Source organism: Gasterosteus aculeatus, chromosome 11, assembly GCF_964276395.1.
Source record: "Gasterosteus aculeatus chromosome 11, fGasAcu3.hap1.1, whole genome shotgun sequence".
In the NCBI taxonomy this organism is placed as follows: Eukaryota; Metazoa; Chordata; class Actinopteri; order Perciformes; family Gasterosteidae; genus Gasterosteus; species Gasterosteus aculeatus.
The window spans coordinates 5,130,567-5,150,432 of NC_135699.1; the positions used below are offsets into that span (position 1 = coordinate 5,130,567).

A 19,866-nucleotide genomic window follows, 5' to 3' on the forward strand; every position below is an offset into this window, starting at 1 on the left:
TGAGGTCATGTAGCTACTTGTTTAGCTGCCGCCATCATCGGCTTGTTGTCATTGGCATGTTTACAAGTCTGCAGTAAAGCCACTTTTACCTTTTTAACTTATTACTGGTTTGGTTTATAAATAGTCTTTAGGCAAAACCAAAGACTTCATACAAATAGCCCCAAAGCACTGACTCGCATTAGCAGTAGTGCTAAATCAATTGCATCAGTGGGCTCCAAATGTGTTCATAAGCATTGACTATTAAAAAAAATAAACGCAACACAACCAGGTTTTATAATGTCTCTGTGACTGACAAACCCATCTATTTATTTCTCTAATAAAGTGAAAGGGTTAACTGCGTAAATGTGCTTGTTAGGTTATGTCCATGTTTTGATTTGATTAACCAGAGTGACTAACCGCTGTTCCTGCCACTAATCCACACAATTAACTGCAGAACAAGTTGTTTTTGCCAATTGACTAAATCATAACACCGGTTTAGTGAACCATTTCAACCATTTGTACAATAATGTTACTTTTAGTTGACCGTTTCCGCCCCAAATCCATTACTTTTACGTTACTTTCAGCTAACGATATCTGGTCCAAACATTGATACGTTAGCTTCTTTTAGCTAACCATTTTAAGTGTTCATGCATTACCTTTAGCTAATGTCATGTATTTCCACTGCTGCTGTTATTAGTGAACTACCATTTTACTTTTAGCACATTTTTTCCACCACAAATCCATTACTTTAAGCTATCTAGTGTGTGGTTACACAATACTTACAAGCAACTGAAATATACTGTATGTATGAATGTAAATATGTCAAAACATCTTCATCGAAACATTTTAAGACAGAAACACATACTCTGCATTACAATTAAAGAGCAAGAGTTGAAAAGCCTCTCAGGGGAAACTTTCTCCCTGTTTCCCAACGGCGTTTCTCAACAGGGTATCTGCTCTGGTTTTGCTGTGCGGATGACGTCTTGTGCCATTTCTTTCAGTGTGAATATGTGTTTGTACGGCCGTGGCTGTCATCAAGTTAAGGCTCTTTGGCTGTTTCCACTATGATTGTACTCTTTTTTTATTTTATTTATTTGTTATTCGATCCCTACTAGGAAATGATTGAGAGTCACGTGTGTTACGAGAATCAGGGACATAAACTTGTTCTTCCACAGTAACAAACACAGGAGACCTTTCACCCCCCGGCCTTTTATTGTTTCACCCCGTTGCATCACAGCGTCAGTCCCATCTCCGTCTCCAGGGCAGAGGTGATGAAGCTGACTCCTCACAAGCAGCACTGCCATTCCGTGGGCCCCATCCAGGGGCCACAATGACACCTGGGCCCATCAGGAACGTGTCCCCTGACTGAGAGGTGGCATTCCTACGGGATGATTGACGACTGAAAAAACGCAAAACTCTCACGACAGAACGAGCTCCATCTTGCCCCCCGACTACTCCAGAAGCCAAAAAAGAAAACGGCTCAACTTCAACTGGAAGAACCTGATTTGGCCTCCAGGAGAAGACAGACAATCCTTTGCAGCCGGCGCACTGTTTATTTTGGAAGATTGACGGAGCCTGAATTATAGACTGATCGTGGGCCATAAAGACAGTTAACTGTTTTGTTTTTTCGTTAAGTGGTATTCATTTAGTCGTCTTTTACTTTAAGACAAAGCGTACATGTGAACCAGGAGTCACTGCGTTCCCTGAAGTCTCTTTCTGAATGCATGTCGTGCGTGTCTGTAGAAAAGCACCTGGGTGCGTCTTCGCTATTCTCTCTGTGTTTAATTTAAGGGGGAGGAAGGGATGGGACCATTTTCTCGTGTCAGTGTCACTGGATTCCAAAAAGTACAATAAGGGCATCTCATAATTACGCTGCTTTGTTTTTGTTGGCCCTGCACTCATCACATCTGTACACTAGATGGCCTGCTGAGGTCATGTAGCTACTTGTTTACCTGCCGCCATCATCGGCTTGTTGTCATTGCCATGTTTACAAGTTTGCAGTGTAGGATATTAGAAATAAACTGACGACCCGGTTCATAAATTAATAAAATACATTGAGTGTAAACCAGAATACAGCCATGATTCTGAAACTGTGTAATCAATAAAGTAATGACAATATTGTAAAACCACTATTGAATATTGATACTGTAATCGAATACCAATGTACAGTTCTGATTGTGTTTAATGTAATGTAATCAACTGGAATACATGCATGTAATACTTGAACAACAACTGATATTGACTAAGGGACATTCGAAATCCGAGTTACATTGAACTCACCAGAAGACCACTCCCAGAAGTGTGGACACTAACTTTCACACCTTTACGCATCGGTATAAATACCTGTAGGAGCCATTGTTCTGGAGTTCGCTGGTGGAGGCAACAGACAGTCACTATGGGGGGTCAAAGGACTGACCTGGGGCCTGTTGGCTGCTGAGACCAGCGGCTCCTCAGCTGAGATGTTCTTTTTACCACAACACCATCTCCTTTATTAAATACCTTTGATTTAACAGTTCAATCTGCGATGCCCTCTGTCCGTCCGGCGTTTCTTCATTTTGAACACAACAGCAGTAAAGCCACTTTTACCTTTTTATCTTATTACTGGTTTGGTTTATAAATAGTCTTTAAGCAAAACCATAGACTTCATACAAATAGCCCCAACGCACTGACTCGCATTAGCAGTAGTGCTAAATCAATGGCATCAGTGGGCTCCAAATGTGTTCCTAAGCATTGGTTATTAAAAAAATAAAAATAAACGCAACACAACCAGGTTTTATAATGTCCCTGTGACTGACAACCCATCTATTTATTTCTCTAATAAAGTGAAAGGGTTAACTGCGTAAATGTGCTTGTTAAGTTAAGCACCTGATCTGTCCATGTTTTGATTTGATTTACCAGAGTGACTAACCGCTGTTCCTGCCACTAATCCACACAATTAACTGCAGAACAAGTTGTTTTGCACGGCCGTGGCTGTCATCAAGTTAAGGCTCTTTGGCTGTTTCCACTATGATTGTACTCTTTTTTTATTTAATTTATTTGTTATTCGATCCCTACTAGGAAATGATTGAGAGTCACGTGTGTTACGAGAATCAGGGACATAAACTTGTTCTTCCACAGTAACAAACACAGGAGACCTTTCACCCCCCGGCCTTTTATTGTTTCACCCCGTTGCATCACAGCGTCAGTCCCATCTCCGTCTCCAGGGCAGAGGTGATGAAGCTGACTCCTCACGAGCAGCACTGCCATTCCGTGGGCCCCATCCAGGGGCCACAATGACACCTGGGCCCATCAGGAACGTGTCCCCTGACTGAGAGGTGGCATTCCCACGGGATGATTGACAACTGAAAACTCTGAAAACACGCAAAACTCTCGCGACAGAACAAGCTCCATCTTGCCCCCCGACTACTCCAGAAGCCAAAAAAGAAAACGGCTCAACTTCAACTGGAAGAACCTGATTTGGCCTCCAGGAGAAGACAGACAATCCTTTGCAGCCGGCGCACTGTTTATTTTGTCAGGTGAAGGTGAAACGGGCTGGAAGAACCAGAAACTGTTTACAGAGGCTGAGAGCGTGTACATGATGAAAGACAGACAGGGAGAGAGAGAGAGACAGAGGGGGGTGTAGTGGAAGGGTGTGCTTCCCCTCACATGCACCTCTGTTTCTTTATCAAGAGATGCATCCGGAGTTTCCACCTCAATCTCTTTTAAATCAGGGGCAAAAGAGCGGAGGATGTGAAGGGTGTGTGTGTGTGTGTGTGTGTGTCTGTGATGGTTTGGGGACATCAAACAACGAGAAGCTTGGCGGAAAGTTTGCGGCACAGTTTTGAAAACGCTTTATGTTTCGCCGTCGGTCAACAAGGGACCCCTTTTCAGCAGAGGCCTGAAAATTCCTTGTCACTTCTTATTAAGTTGCAGCCCAATGTGCAGCACAGCGGGGCTAGAGGTGGGTGTGTTCACGCTCCCACAGAGGCCGGCATTGGACAGAATGCCTGTCTTTTAGGGGACGTGGTTTTTGTGTAGATTAATGTAACAGGGGGGGGGGAGTGTGTGCTCAAAATAACTATATGAAAAAACTCCCATATCAGCAAAAGGGCCAAACTATTTCCAAGTGAAAATACATAAGGTATCACACACAAGTATTCATCGTGCAGCGCAGCCTCCTTCGCTATGAGCGTTATGTACCATTAATGTTGACACCTTAATGTTCGAGCAGTAGCTAAATATTGCAGTTGATCGGATGGAGGCTCTGAGATTACAATGTCTCCCTGTGTTGAAGTAGAAAGTAGCATGCAGGGTAAATACCCGAGTATAGTAACTAAAAACTCTTGAATAACTGTACTTAATAAAAGGTTACAGTACAAATACTGAATAGCAGGATGTTGCAGAACTGTGTTATTCTTTAAATCTCTCACAATCACAGAGATATCCTCTGTGACCCCTTTGATGAGGCCCAACTCCCAGAGTGGGAACCAGTGGACCAACTGAGCAACCCACTGTCTCTAAAGTGGTTCAAACCAGCAGCAGCAAACGTGCAGCTCACACATCGACGCCAACGTCCCATCCTTGTTATTCATGACATGTTTCTGCAGAATGAGAATTGGTACTTCTAAGTTTGCTCATCCCACCTTATTTTAAGCACCACATGCTCACGTGCTTTGACAGCGTTGATAGTTGCGCACTGGAGCAACACTGAAGGTAACGCAAACTATCAATGTAATCTGAATGTATAACCTTGATAGTAAAAGGGTGAACACATTGTGAAAAACTGTATATTTCTGCTAATGTGCTTTATTTCCTTGCCTCTGTTTTTTTTTCCAAACCAGCATTGAAGTTTTTTTTCCTCAAAAGAAACATCTGAAATATGATTTTGTCTATTTCCTATTAAAAACCATATAATAGTTACTAAATGTATGCGTGAACTGTGCTTGGTTAAAGGCTGTTTGTACTTTATCTCCTCCTCTGATGTGAATGTCATTGTAAACTATCTCATTGATCCGCCAGAGTTTGAGACTTTGAACTTAAATAAAATAAAATGTTGTTTTATTTTTTATATTTTTTAACTTTTTAAAGGTCACCAACCTGGATTCCAAAAGTGGTGATGTGGAGATAAAAAAAAGTTAAATAATTACATAAATGTAAGATTAGGTCGATTATCTCATCCCCGTCTTGTATGGACTGTGCCTCTGCTTCGTATTGACACGTCGTTTGCCATTATTTAGATACTGACTGAGACTAGACTGTCCCAGGACACATCTGGGTACAATATTTGGACTTCAAACCTGTGGATTTGGAACATTTTATGTACTTTGAAAATTATTACCTTGATTAAGTCCCCAAATCCCCGGCCACGCCCCCTCGTGTGCAGCAGTGACGCTGTCTTGTCTTTCGGGAAATTCAATTGACGTCACGCCTCGCGCCATGTGCCTCCGTGAAAGGGTTAAACCTCGTAGTAAACGCGGCTCCGCCTCCCGATTGTTGGGGCTGCTCCTTCAGGAATCACACCACTCCGGGTCCCGCCCACGACCACCCCCCCCCCCCCCTCCCCGCTGGACCACATTGAAATGGGTCTGAAGTTGTTGTCAAACGAGCATCCCTCCATCCCCGCGGGCGCACAACGAGGACCCCTCGTCTTGTCTTTTTGCTTCAGCTCCGCCGGCGTCCGAAAACCCCGCAGCTCCATTGGTGACGGTGTCACAACAGCTCCAACCAGAGACCCCCAGCAGGCGCCCGGGTGCAGAAGACGAGGCTTCCAGCGCGGCCGGTCAACATGGGACGGCCGCCCCATGCGCCGCTGGTGATATTCCTCCTCTGCTGCCTTGCTCAGACAAGTAAGTTCACTTGAGCTTTTTGGCACACAAGTGTAAATAAGGTTTGATGTAACTATGTAATTATGTGACATTATAAATAAGAGTTTAAGCATTCCACTGACAGCATCGGATGCAAGGTGATGGTGGGGGGGGGGGTGCAATTATTCCCAGAATGTAGGTCACATCTTTCCGCTCCAACGATGAATGTTTCACCCTGCCTCCGCCTACTATTTCTTTGATCATTTAACATCCTCTATCCGTCAGACCCCGTCCTTTTTCTTTTTGTTTTAATGGCAGACAGTTGTATATTTTATCTTTTGTTTTAATGCCTTCTCATTAAGTGGCGCTCAACAATTAGGTGTGAGCAGTACCAAGTATGTCTGTGTGTGGAGATGTCAGCCGGGGTTCCTGAAAAGCCATTATTTTCATATCAGTGTCAGATTTCAATCCACGTAAAAAAAGAATGCATGGTGGGAAGTTTCTTTTTTTTTTTTTAAGCCAGTATTGTTCTTCCCATATGATGCAATATTGAGCCGGTTTGGACCGAGCTGTCTCCCGTCGTGCTTCACCTAAAACGCCCTCATTGAAATGAACGGGAAGCCCTCCAACTCCTCGTCCAATGCAAACATAGTCTTCATGCGGCATTCCTCCACTTTTGGGTTGCAGCCCCAAAAATTCACTGTCGGACCTGTTTTCTCCACGTCGTTTCTGGGGAAATGGTGAGACGTGTTGCAACTGGTTTGTTGTCTCACACCAGTCCTGTGCAGCACTGAAACCTGTTCTGTCCCTCATTTGGGGAAACGCTCGCCCTCCCACATGCTTTCGGACTGAAGGACTTTATTTCTTGTAATGGGTTAAATCAGTGTGAGTTTGCTGTTGCTCTTTCTGCCCATCACCTCATGGTCAATCAATAGAATACACAGTGGGCACATCTGTGGTTTTGCCCAGCAGGCATTTGTACTCAATCAATAAAGCTGCCATTTGGTCTGGGTTCTGTCTTACGGGCTGACCTCAACTGAGCCCTTTTAAGTAAACAACTAACATGAAATTGGACGTGTCATTGGTTTCAGGTGGCCGGAGCGTAGAGTCAAACGTTTCAAGTGTGTGCGATAAGCTTGGGTCTGTCCACATGAAGCCCATGACTGTCACTAATGGCAAGTCCTTTCACATGAACTCACATAGACATGATCGGCTCCTCAGCCAGTAGTGAATGTGCTTCCCAGCCCCTTAAACGCCACCGTAGTCATTTGGAGTCATTAAAAATACTACAACTCAAGCCGCAGAAGAAATAAAGCATCAGCGGTAACCGCGCACCAGATGTTTGAGTGAAAGCTGTTAAGATTTACTGTGCTGTGCATGATTTATGATTGCTCTTTATTCAAATAATAAGGAATACAAAAACCTTCCTGTATGATGGCTGCTGAATGCCCAGCTGCTGCTGGCGTGTCCTGTTGCTGGTAAACTTTAACCTCGGCCCCATTTCCAAACAGGTGGTCATACGGGACCCCCAGACACCCTCTATGGGCCACAGGAGAGGAATGGCCCCTAGTAACTTTTCAAATAGAGCCGTCTCTCTGATGTAAAGTCTCATCGCTCCTTCTGGTTCCGCGGTTTCATGAGGATTATTGCAGGTTTAAGAGTTGTGTCCCTGTTTGACTCTGAGTTTAACCATTCATCCGCCCTTGTAAAACGTGTACCAACAGGCACGTGTGTGTTTGGTCATGTGTGTGTCATGCCAGAGTGTAATACTCCCTGAGCTTTTGTCCTCTGGCAGCACATTTATCACCGTCTTTGGGCGCAGCTGAAGATATGGCCTCTCCCGTTATATGTGGTGCAACTCCACCGGGTGGGTTGCCACAATGTTCCCAAAGTAAGACCATCCCTCATGAGACTTTGAACTTTCTTTAGAGTACCAGTGATGCGTGACACGAGGTTGTATCTGCTATGGAAAAAGAAATGTGCAGATCACAGAAATATCTTTCTCCACAATTAAAAACTTTTGGATGTATTGCTTGCAACTCTGGTAAAGGGGCAGACCCTGATGATGAAGCGTAACCATGGTGGTGAACTTATCCTCCAGCGCCAACAAATTTGCATTTACATGCGGTTTTGAATACATTGCCATGACATTTTATGTGGACATTAATACTGAATTAGGATGAATTGTAAGAACTTTGGAGATCCTCTGACTTCATCTGGCGCAATCATGCGCAACTCAAGTCAAAGCTAAATGGGTCCAATGCTTAGCTTTTTGACCAAATCCCTAATCATCTCGAGATGGGATTCTTTGCGAGACCTCTGGCGTGACCTGCTGCCAGACAATCTAATCTAACCATAATCCTTCAAAGCTGAAGCCTAACCTGGACCTTCTTGCGACAGTGCAGTGTGATTACAATGGCAAAAATACCATAAAAACTGACTCATTCCCATCGGCCTTCGCTGTACGTATGTGTGTCTTATAAAGAGTGTGTGGTTTGGTGCTGAATAACAAATGTTGGCATGCCAGCACAGCCAACCTAATGGCACACATTATACCTGCTAAACATCAACACGTTCACCTTTTTATTATGAGCATTTCATCGTTAGCAATTAGCTCAAATCACATTATTGTCACAGAGCTGCTTCACTTGAAGCCACGTCTTTGCTTTTGGGGAGTCTTCCTGTCTTGGCCCCCAAATAGATGCTCACTAAAACATGGGCCCTTTTAGCTGAGCTGTGTGTTTGTGTCTGTGCGTCGTAGACGCATGGACAGCGTGTCGAGCCACGCAGTTCCAGTGTGGGAACAGGAAATGCCTCACGGCCAGATGGGTGTGTGACGGCACAGACGACTGCGGAGACAACACCGATGAACTTCCCGGCACCTGCGGTGAGTGTCACGACGCCACGTTGGACTCGGGGTTCCTTTGCGTACCCGTCTATTTCCCAGTGTGACCGATTGCGTGGTGGTCGGTTAACATGTGCTGCGTGTCTCACTTCCAGCGGCCAAAACGTGCAGGCCGACCGAGTTCCGCTGTGCGGGTCGCCTGAACCAGTGCGTGCCGAGCAGCTGGCGCTGTGACGGAAAGGCTGACTGCCAGAATGGAGCTGATGAAGAAGGCTGTGGTGAGTCAACAAGCTGTCTTTCTGTACCCTTTTTATCACATGTGTGAGTTCCTCCATCGCTTCCTCCTGCACTCGAGTGATTTCGCGCTCCCTGCCGTGTCCCCTCCCTCTCAGCGCCGAAGCAGTGCACGGACGGGGAGTTCCGCTGCACGAACGGTCAGTGCGTGTCGTCCTCCTTCGTGTGCGACGAGGAGGCGGACTGCGACGACGGCAGCGACGAGGCCTCCTGCCGCCCCGCCACCTGCAGCGCCACGTCCTTCCGGTGCAGCAACGGCGTGTGCGTGCCCCGCCTGTGGGCCTGCGACGGCGACACCGACTGCGCCGACGGCTCCGACGAGTGGCCCCAACACTGTGGCACGACGGCGCCGAACTCCGCTGCCGCTCATCAGTGCTCGTCGCTGGAGTTCCGTTGCGGCAACGGGGAGTGCATCCACAGCAGCTGGAAGTGCGACGGGGGAGCCGACTGCCGCGATCGCGCGGACGAAGTCAACTGCTGTGAGCGCGCAGATCCGTCTCATCCTCTTGACTGTCGTTTCTGTCGAGGCGTCGCCTCTTAAGCTCACGCGTCGGCCTTTTTTCCTCCCCAGCCCTTTCCACCTGCCGACCCGACGAGTTTCAATGCGGCGACGGCACTTGCATCCACGGCAGCCGCCAGTGCAACCGTCAGTACGACTGCCAGGACCTGAGCGACGAAACGGGCTGCGTCAATGGTACCAATCTAATCTTATCTGAACCTGGCTCCAAGGAGCCAAACTCAGAACCTCTAGTCTTTGTGGATTGTGAAGATTAATATATTTTTCAACAGCCACCCACTGTGACGGCCCGAGCAGATTCAAGTGCAAAAGTGGGGAATGCATAAGCATGGAGAAGGTGTGTGACACTCGGCGTGATTGCAGGGATTGGTCAGATGAGCCACTTAGGGATTGTGGTGAGTACGGAGGCCTCTCGTCCATAAGTGTCAGTTTAATTACTGCTTTTGTGTATTTAATGAGCGTCTGCAGCCTCAGCAAAGGGATTTTACTTGGTCTCCCCTGTAGGCTCCAACGAGTGCTTGTACAACAACGGCGGCTGCTCTCATATTTGCAACGATCTGAAGATCGGCTACGAGTGCCTGTGTCCCGCTGGGTATCACCTGGTTGAGAAAAGGCGCTGTGAAGGTAACACCTAGCCAAACAAATAAGAAAAAGTCACATTGAATGACTGATGGTCTCTCATTTGGAAAACACCCGTGGTATTAAGAAGGGATGTTGTAATCTCGGTTGCAACTTTTTTCGCGCCACCTTTGTGCTGCCAGGTCAAGAGGGATCCCGTAATTGTCATAGGGTCAATGTCTTCACATTGTGTTTTGTTCCACTGTGACCGGTCTGTAATTGTTGGAATGCATTGAGATGCATTCCAAGTATTGTTCTTCGAATCTTTATTTCAACTTCTTCTATTTCTTCCGCGGCACCTTTCAACTCCTTCACACTTTCAGCTATTAAAATCCTTCAAATATTAAAATGTTCAGCTCCTTTCTGGCTTGAGGGCTATGACTTTTCAGCTTTCTACATCTTATGCTTGAATTTATATAAATCAATAATCATTAATATTTTAACATGGTTTTCAAATGGAGTTTGCTTTCAAATCCTCCTAAACTTCTTCAACTTTCAGATTTTTCAGCTTCGCAAATCTTTCAGCTACAGACACCATTTCAACTTTCAAATGTTCACACAAGTCTTAACTATTTTATGAAAAAAACTGCTTCTTGATATCTATTGTACTTTTTTCATAATCACTGATTATGTTTCACTAGTTCTTCGCTCCGTTTCTGACTTTTACATGAGTGTGTATTGCGTCTGCTAGAGGGGGACCTCGACGGCTAGAGTGTGGGGCATCGCAGGAATCTGGTAAAAAAAATATGGAACTTCTGTCCTTGCAGCCAAAGTATACACTCTAGAGGCTTCATTTCTTCAGATTAATGAGGGTATGGTTGTGCTGATTGGATTAATGTGTTCATGGAATCCCAGAGTTCTTTAGTTTTGGCGCAAGGAGTGTTTGAGTGACACAACCTCTGCCAAAAGCCCCATAGGCTCCAATACAAATCTGCCGACATATTTCTCACAAAAATCCACAAGGTACACGTTTTGTAAACGGCCATAGGAGCCGTATTTATTACCGGACAGACATAAAAAGCACATCCACGCGTTCGGTAGAGTCTTGGGTCTCATACAAACGCCGTATTTTTTAGATAGCTGTTATAGTTTTGCGCTGGTTCTCATTTGTGTGAGGTGTGGATTCTGTGTAACTTGCTGCCATGTCTCTGCATTTTGCAGCCGTTAATGAGCACAGGTGCGCCGTTGTCGTGGTTACGAGCACTCACATGCTGCAGGATCTGTCTGTGACTCACAGCTGCTCCTATGACCTGATTAGTGGAGTCACATGACGCAGCTATGCTTTCTGTCAACAGACCAATATGATAAAGACACTAGCCCCCCCTCCCCCCTCCCCCCTCCACCCTGACCTCTACTTACTGTTAATCACTCTCAGTCAGTCAGTCAGTCTAATTCTCCTCCCCTCTCCCTCTCTTCCTCACCACCATTCCCTTCCTCACCCTCTCACCCTCCCTCCCTCTATCTACACCCCCCCACCCCACCCAATCCAATAGGTGCGCCGTTGCCGTGGTTACTCGTAAACACGCTGCAGTATCTCTGTGTGTGACTCACAGCTGCTCCAATGACGTGATTAGTGGAGTCACATGACGCAGCTATGCTTTCTGTCAACAGACCAATATGATAAAGACACTAGCCCCCCCTCCCCCCTCCCCCCTGACCTCTACTTACTGTTAATCACTCTCAGTCAGTCAGTCTGTCTAATTCTCCTCCCCTCTCCCTCTCTTCCTCACCACCATTCCCTTCCTCACCCTCTCACCCTCCCTCCCTCTATCTACACCCCCCCACCCCACCCAATGCAATACGTGCGCCGTTGCCGTGGTTACTCGTAAACACGCTGCAGTATCTCTGTGTGTGACTCACAGCTGCTCCAATGACCTGATTAGTGGAGTCACATGACGCAGCTATGCTTTCTGTCAACAGACCAATATGATAAAGACACTCGCCCCCCCTCCCCCCTCCACCCTGACCTCTTCTTACTGTTAATCACTCAGTCAGTCAGTATGTCTGTCTATTTCTCCTCCTCTCTCTCTCCCTCTATCTCTTCCTCACCACCCCTCCCTTCCTCACCCTCTCACCCTCCCTCCCTCTATCTACACCCCCCCAACCCACCCAATCCAATAATTTCAAAATAAAAGCCACATGGAGGGAATTTTTACTGTAATGTTTGTGATGAGGCCTATTAATTAAAAACTTCTTAGTTTGAATAACAAACATTCTGTCTCCCACTACGAATATTACTCGTACTTCTAGTACTACAACTGATACTTCTACTACCATACTACTAGTATTTCTACTGCTATTAATACTACAACTACTACTAATGTTATTACAAATACGACTATGGCTAATAGTATTACAGCTGTTTCTACTGCTATTGATACTAAACCTACTATTACTGCTAGTACTACTAATACCACAATTATAACTAATACTACTACTAATATTACTACAAACAATTTTAAACAAATTTAAGCTCCTGCAACTTCTGTTTTTAGAAAATCTATTGAAATTCAGCTTCCCCACTTCCTGTATTTTCAGCAGTTCTTTAAAATAATTTCAGCTATTCTTATGCCTCTATCAACAGCAATGTTTCACTATTCATTTCTGTATTTTTTTGCAATATTTCAAATTTATTTCAGCTGTTTTCATTTCTGCTTTTTCAGCAAATCTATTGAAATTCCTTTCAGCTTCTCCCATTTCTGTATTTTCAGCAATTTCAAATTCATTTCAGCTTTTCTAATATCTATAATTTCAGCAAATGTATTCAAATTCCCTTCAACTTTCTGTATTTTCAGCTATTTTAAAAAGTTCATTTCAGCTTTCAGCTTTTTGCATTCCAACGCATTTTCAGCAGGAAATGCCTTTTCTAGTCTCACATTGTTGTTTTTTTTAACCCTCTTTGAATCCAGATATTGACGAGTGCGCCAACCTGGACACCTGCAGCCAGATCTGCATCAACCAGATCGGCAGTTACAAATGCCAATGCGAGGAGGGCTACCAAGTTGACCCCGCGACCAAAGCCTGCAAGGCCATCGGTTAATATCAGCTCTCTGTGTTCTTTCAACCGTATTTGTTCCATTAGTATGTACAGTTGTGGTCAAAAGTTGACTTACCCTTATAAAGAGCATAATGTTGTGGCTCTCTTGAGTTTCCTGTTATTTCTAAAAGTCTGATTTTTCTCTGATAGGGATTGGAACAGATACTTTGTCACAAATAACATTCATAAAGTTTGATTCTTTTATGACTATTATGGGTTAACAGAAAGTGATCAAATCTGCTGGGTCAAAAATATACATACAGCAGTGCTAGTGTTTGGTTACATGTCCCTTGGCCATTTTCACTTCAATTAGGCGCTTTTGGTAGCCATCCACAAGCTTCTCGTTGTTGTTGATTTTCTTCCTGATCGTGTCAGTGACAAAACAATTGTTTGCACTGTTGCTCTTGGGACCTGCAGCTGCTTTGAAGTGACTTTCTTGACTTGTTAAAGTCAATGATTTGCTTTTTCAGATCCATGCTGAGCTCCTTTGACTTTCCCATTGTACACTACATAGCGTTTGTGGGCGTTTGTATCCAATGAGCCCTATTTAAATGGTGAGAAGTCACCAGCTGACGTTAAGAGGCTTTGAGGCGCATTTCATTGACACAACTTTCTAAATCACCAAGATTGCTAATTCATGTTGCTGTATGTATATTTTTGACTCAGCAGATTATGGGTTAACAGATTTTGTCACTTTTTCTGTTAACCCATAATAAAGTCATTAAAGAACCAAACTTTATGAATGGTTTTTGTGACAAAAAGGTATCTGTTCCAATCCCTCTATCAGAGAAAAATCAGAGTTGTAGAAATAACTGGAAACTCAAGAGAGCCACGACATTATGTTCTTTACAAGTGTATGTCAACTTTTGACCACAACTGTAACAGTTTGGTTTTTGAAAACGGAGAATAGTTTCTTATGGTCTCCACTGTTCCAGAATAAAAATACGTATCATTTTTCAAAAGCGGATCAAGCAATTATCAATCCCAAATTTATAGAAGCAGAATCTTTTAACTTTAGGCCTCAGAGTGAGCGTTTCCCTCATCTTTCAGCTTCCATGTTGCTCTACTAACCAGGATGCACATCTCAGATCTGTATAGACAATCGCTATCGCCATCAAACACAATGTTCTCCATGATAGTTTTAGCTTTTAGCAGTTGAAGCAATTGAAAAAACAACAACATTCCCATTAAATGGCTGCTAAATAAATTCCCTGTCCTCTCTGATTCTGTAGGTACGATAGCCTACCTTTTCTTCACAAACCGCCATGAAGTCCGAAAGATGACTTTGGACAGAAGTGAATACACCAGAATAATTCCTCGTCTAAAGAACGTCGTGGCTATCGACATGAACATGGCCGCCAATGAGATCTACTGGTCAGACATCTCCCAGAAGAAGATCTACAGGTGCGGGAGAATGACACCAGAATGAAAGCAGAATGTCCGAGTCCTCTACTCCGCCTTGACGCCTTCTGTCCGTTGTCATTCCAGAGCTCCAGTGGACTCGGCCGAAGACCCCGCTCATCACCGCGTGGTGATCGGGAGCGACGTCGACGCTCCCGAGGGCATCGCTTTCGACTGGATCCACGGTAACCTGTACTGGACCGACAGCATCCGCAGGACCATCTCCATGGTAACTGCTGACGGCAGCCGCCGCAAGACTCTCTTCGACCAAGACTTATCCAAACCTCGCGCTATTGTGCTCGACCCCCACAGCAAGTAAGTCCTAGAGCACTGATAAAGGTGCAGAATCGCCTGTTTCCTTCTAAGACTCTCTTTTTTTCCGTCTTTAATGTGACTTACAATGTTTCTTTTGCAACAATTCCGTCTCCTCCCAGCTTTATTTATTGGACTGACTGGGGGAACGCCGCTAAGATTGAGATGGCAGGTCTTAACGGGGGAGACAGAACTGCTCTGGTCACTGACAACATCGAGTGGCCTAATGGAATTACACTTGGTAAAGTCTCTACTTTCAAGTTTTTTCTCAATCCGTTCACCATGATGCGAGTGATCTAACCCCGCTTCCTCCCCCCAGATCTGTTGAACCAGCGGCTCTACTGGGTGGACTCTAAGCTGCACACCCTCTCCAGCATCAGTGTGCAGGGCGGCGGTCGACGCACCCTCATCATCGACGAACACAAGCTGGCTCATCCGCTGAGCCTCACTGTGTTTGAGGTAAACCTTCGCCAACATACAGTACAAACCCGGAGCCGAGTATTCCTCACCTGTACTACTCTGTCCCATCTGAAATGGCTCACGCTTTTTTTTTTCCTTTTCGTTCTAGGAGAGTGTGTTCTGGACAGACGTCAGTAACAATGCCATCTTCAGTGCGAACAGGGTGACCGGTGAGGACATCACACCAGTGGCAGAGCACCTATCTTCACCGGATGATATTATTCTCTACCATAACCTCAAACAACCCACTGGTAAGAGACACCGCTGCAGGCAGTCTTCATTAACTATTTTTCATTGAATATTGAATTTTGGTCGAACATTGTCATTTGCTGCCAATGTAAAGAGGTTCCTTGCTGACCACAACTAAATAACCTTGGTGTCAAACACCTGCAGTAATGTCTTTTTTTTACTCAATGATGTCATCAATTTCATTACTTTCTAATTACTGTTGAAAGCATCAGAACACACCAAAGTATTGCTTGACGAGGCGCCTCTACCCCACAAGAACCCAACCCCCAGTCACAATTATTATATTAATGTCACTGTAAGATATATGAGATATTATATTGGCTACTGTTGGAGTGCATGGGTCGACAAATTGCGCACTAATCCTATTTAGTTGCACTGGTTGGGTTTAGGGTTTCGTGTGGTGTGTCCGATGTGCCATGATGGCTGCTGTTGACTGTATCTGGGGAAATCCCATAAAAATATCAAAGATCAAATTTGTGGCTTTAAAAGGAATAACACAAGGATGTTTAACTTAGCTAACTGACCGTATTGTTGGTAGCTGATAATGGCTCCATAACAAGTGCTTAAATGAGAGTAAAACGTCATCTTCTTTTCCGTTGCAGGGCGGAATTGGTGCGAGATATCCGGCTGTGAATTCCTGTGCCTGGCCGCTCCTCAAGTGGGCGGACATGCCCCCAAGTACACCTGTGTCTGTCCAGACAACATGATGTTAGCGAGGGATATGAGGACATGTGTACCTGGTATGGAAAATCCTCATTTCTGACATTAAATTAAGAATTTTTAGTAGTTCAAGCGCTCCTGTTTCTGACTCACTCCTCCTCTTCCTCGTTTTTCGTCAACCAGCTGTGCCAACACCTGCAGCCCCCGTTCAGCCTCAATCGCCGGATGTCGTCCGTCCTTCTCAGCCAACCGAGTCACCCAGCACCACATCTAAGCCCCATGTCCACGCCACGCTGAGGCCCGCCACCGGGCCTGTGCCACGCGGCACCAAGCCTCCTGTGAGGACCACCACACCTGAACCAAGGACCCCGTCTCCAAGGCCCACGAACCCTGAAATCCCAAAGACCACAACGGGGTCTCCGGTCACCTCTCCAGGCAAGTGCATTTCATGTGCTTGTAAAAATAATTCAGGTTAAAGTGTATAGACGGTTAATATTCCTGCTGACCATTTTAGTGCATTGTCCTCAACTCTGACACGCAACGTGTGTGTGGTGCAGGTCAGCTCGGTGTATCATTAACTCCTGTTCCGCTTGTTACCTTTCCCTCAGATTTCAAACATCGATTCGTTGCAGCTATACCCAGCACCGCCTCCCCAGCCCCAATCTCTCTGTATATTGCACTACCTCTGGGTGAGTAGCTCGCGGCGGCTGCGGCCACCGTAAATACAAACAACATCTAGCGTCCTGTCTCACGCGTCTCCCTTTATCGGCCTCGCGTAGCACTCGTTTGCCTGGTGGCTGGCGGTGGGGTGCTGCTGTGGAGGAACTACAGGCTGAAGAACACCAACACCATTCATTTTGACAACCCAGTCTATCAGAAAACCACAGAGGACCAAGTGCACATTTACAGGAGCCACAGCCCCGACGGCTACTCCTACCCTAAAGTGAGTCCAGTCTTGTTTTGAATTGAGTACATTGAGTTATAATCGGCACTCACCGGCTACAGCGTCATGTTGATTCTGACATCTTCCAAATTTGTCTTCCTTTCAGAGACAAGTTGTGAGCTTGGAGGAAGAGACAGACAATCCTGCCTTCACAGAAAACTGAAAAATGTCGGAAGTGGAACGAAGAGCCTCAATGATAAGCCACATCGGATGTCCTTTTTCTCTTTTGTACACAGCACAAAGACGTGGCAGTCAAAGCCATGATCCAAACCACTATATCCTCAAAGATGGAAAGCGCTCTAGTGGAAAAAAAACAGGGTGAAACCTTATTTTTAGGTTTTTAGATTGTATCTCCACTAGGTTGGCCTCGGTCCCTTTTTATCCAAAACATACCAATCAGCAGAAGTTGGATTTCACAATCAAATGTTTTTTGTAGCTTTTATCCCGATTGTGAGTGTGATGATACAGCTACATGCATCCGTTTAACTGAGCTCATTTACAGCAACGCGGCATTCCCTGTGATGTGTGTAAGGAACACAGGCTAGCTGTTTCCCTCTTTTTCCAGTATTTATGCTAAGCTAAACCAAGCTAAGAGTGTGGATTTGGTCTGTTCATTGAACTGTCTGCAGAGAAGTCAAACAGAGTTCCCTGAATATCTCTTTATTCGTCTGGAACAACCGCAACCAGCGTTCCTCGCCAGCTGTCTTCTGTTTTCAGAGTTTCTCAAAAATACTTCCAGCTCCATTCCCTTGATTTGTGATCGTCTGTCTGAGCACTGGGGGGCCCCCCGCTTAAGCGCCCCCCATCCTCCCCCTCTATGCCTTTCTGGGGGCGGAGGGGACGGTGGATTCATAACATGTTTACATAACGCTCTGTGCTCGTGTGCATTAACGTCCTCCCTCAGGAACTTAAACTCCAGCATTCCCGATAGGAGGAAGCCACGTGCGCCTTTATTTTATCGCTGACATACGTTGTTCACATGTTCATGTCGTTGCTATAGAATCAGTGGATATGTCTAAAGATATCAGCAGTTTACACTACATTATTCGAGGGAATGTCAGGTTGAGGGGAACCCAGCCCTTTATTGCCATGTGGATCAGTGGCTTTACGTTGGAAAACTTTCACGAGCAAAGCTGTTTATAGTGTCATTTTACACTATATACAGGGGAGATTAAGTGTGTAAATACAGTGTTCATAAATGTAAATATTTCTTCCTAACTGGGTTATTTTTGGTAATGTTTAAAACTCTGTAGTAAACATTCATCATTTTCTGTACATAAAAAATAAATGTTTTTATTTATTTTAGAGTCACTTCTGTCTGTCTGCAGTTTTTGAAAATTCATTCTTGAATTCACTTCAATGCGTAACTACACATGTCACATAACACACAGTCACAAGTGAATATGGACAGTTTAGGGAGGAAACACGGGGCCCCCGGCAGTAACAACAGAAACTGTCCGTTTTTAGCCAACTGTTTCAACTTTGTATCAAATACTTTTAGACAAACTCATTTTTACTGTTTATCCCTATGTAGATATACATTTTTTATGAATCACCATTTTTGTCTTCGTGATGGTTTAATTAGCTCTGGGGTTCAAGTACTGACTTATTCAATGTAACAGTGTACCGGATAAAAACATTGTTGCTCATTTAAACCTATTTTTCTCAATTTGAGTTTAGCCAATCTCATTTCAAACGCAAACCAAATCAGTGATGTTTGTGATGTATCTGTCAATTGTTCACAAATGTCTTTCCAGGGACTATTTAGATATAATATATATGTATTTATTTGCACTTTTACACAATATGGTGCAAAGCCGTACTTTCCCTCTCTGTTTCTGATCGCCTGTGGTTACAGATAAAAGGCTTTGCGTAACGTACGGAAGCACGCTCACTGTCTTCATCCCACACATGAGGAACATGTTTTTCTCTCTCTCCCCCCTGCTTTCTACAAGGGGCCCGCATGTGTTTTTGTAATTCAATGGAAAACGAGACTTTCTTCCTTGAAAGTCAGACCGTCACAGGAAGAGGCAGAACCACAGTTTCTTAGAAATCCTCCAATGGCATGAGACCACGGAAAGGAAAAACACTGTGAGTGAGTGGGAGTGAGTCTCTGGGGGGGGTTTGGGGTATTTGCTTAAGCAAAATTAAAAGAAATTTCAACATGTATCAAGAAAGTCTTGAAATATGTGCCTCCTATAAGAGGACAGTGTGTTACAGCTTAATAGACGTGATCGGGGGACAGTGTGGAATGGACCACCTTGTGGCCTTGGCTTTAAAACAGAACATTATATTCGGCCGTGTAATGCATGTTTGCCAGTAGAGGAAGCCACAACAGCAGCTATCTTAGAAGAGAGGAATAGCAAACTGCTCAGTGACTCTGTGGGCGAACACGCCAACAGCCCGCCACGTGCAAACTTCAAGGCCGAGGACGAGTGTGAAGTGTAGAGCTGACCTCAAACGTGAGGTGAAAGAAGCTGTGAGCCGTCCACGGACATGTGTGTAAACACACGGGTTATATAACAGGCAGTTATGTCACTCCCCGGTCGAAAATACTGATAATTGATAAAGCCGTGTCCAAGGCCGTCGTCGATCAGCGAGAGCCTTCCTGGATTCACAACCGATTCTCTGCTTTTCAAAGAAAACTTTTATCGGAATCCCTTGACATCATCAATCAATCATTTAAACACAAAGGTCACGCTCTAGCTGGATCACTCCAGTCACTTTGTCGGATGAATGGATGAATATAAAACCTGCAGAAGTCATGTA

General features: G+C 44.9%; 1 protein-coding gene across 1 annotated transcript; it reads left to right on the top strand.

Moving 5' to 3' along the window:
• Positions 1-5,490: 5,490 nt before the first annotated feature.
• On the top strand, positions 5,491-18,408 carry ldlra (low density lipoprotein receptor a). The gene is made up of 18 exons (XM_040191763.2): positions 5,491-5,804; positions 8,524-8,649; positions 8,763-8,885; positions 9,000-9,380; positions 9,473-9,595; positions 9,691-9,813; positions 9,923-10,042; positions 12,946-13,071; positions 14,306-14,477; positions 14,562-14,789; positions 14,909-15,027; positions 15,106-15,245; positions 15,355-15,496; positions 16,097-16,234; positions 16,338-16,589; positions 16,763-16,843; positions 16,934-17,097; positions 17,204-18,408. Exons 1-18 carry the CDS (start codon positions 5,744-5,746, stop codon positions 17,258-17,260), a joined length of 2,676 nt encoding a protein of 891 aa, XP_040047697.2. The 5' UTR covers positions 5,491-5,743; the 3' UTR covers positions 17,261-18,408.
• The last annotated feature ends 1,458 nt before the right edge of the window (positions 18,409-19,866 follow it).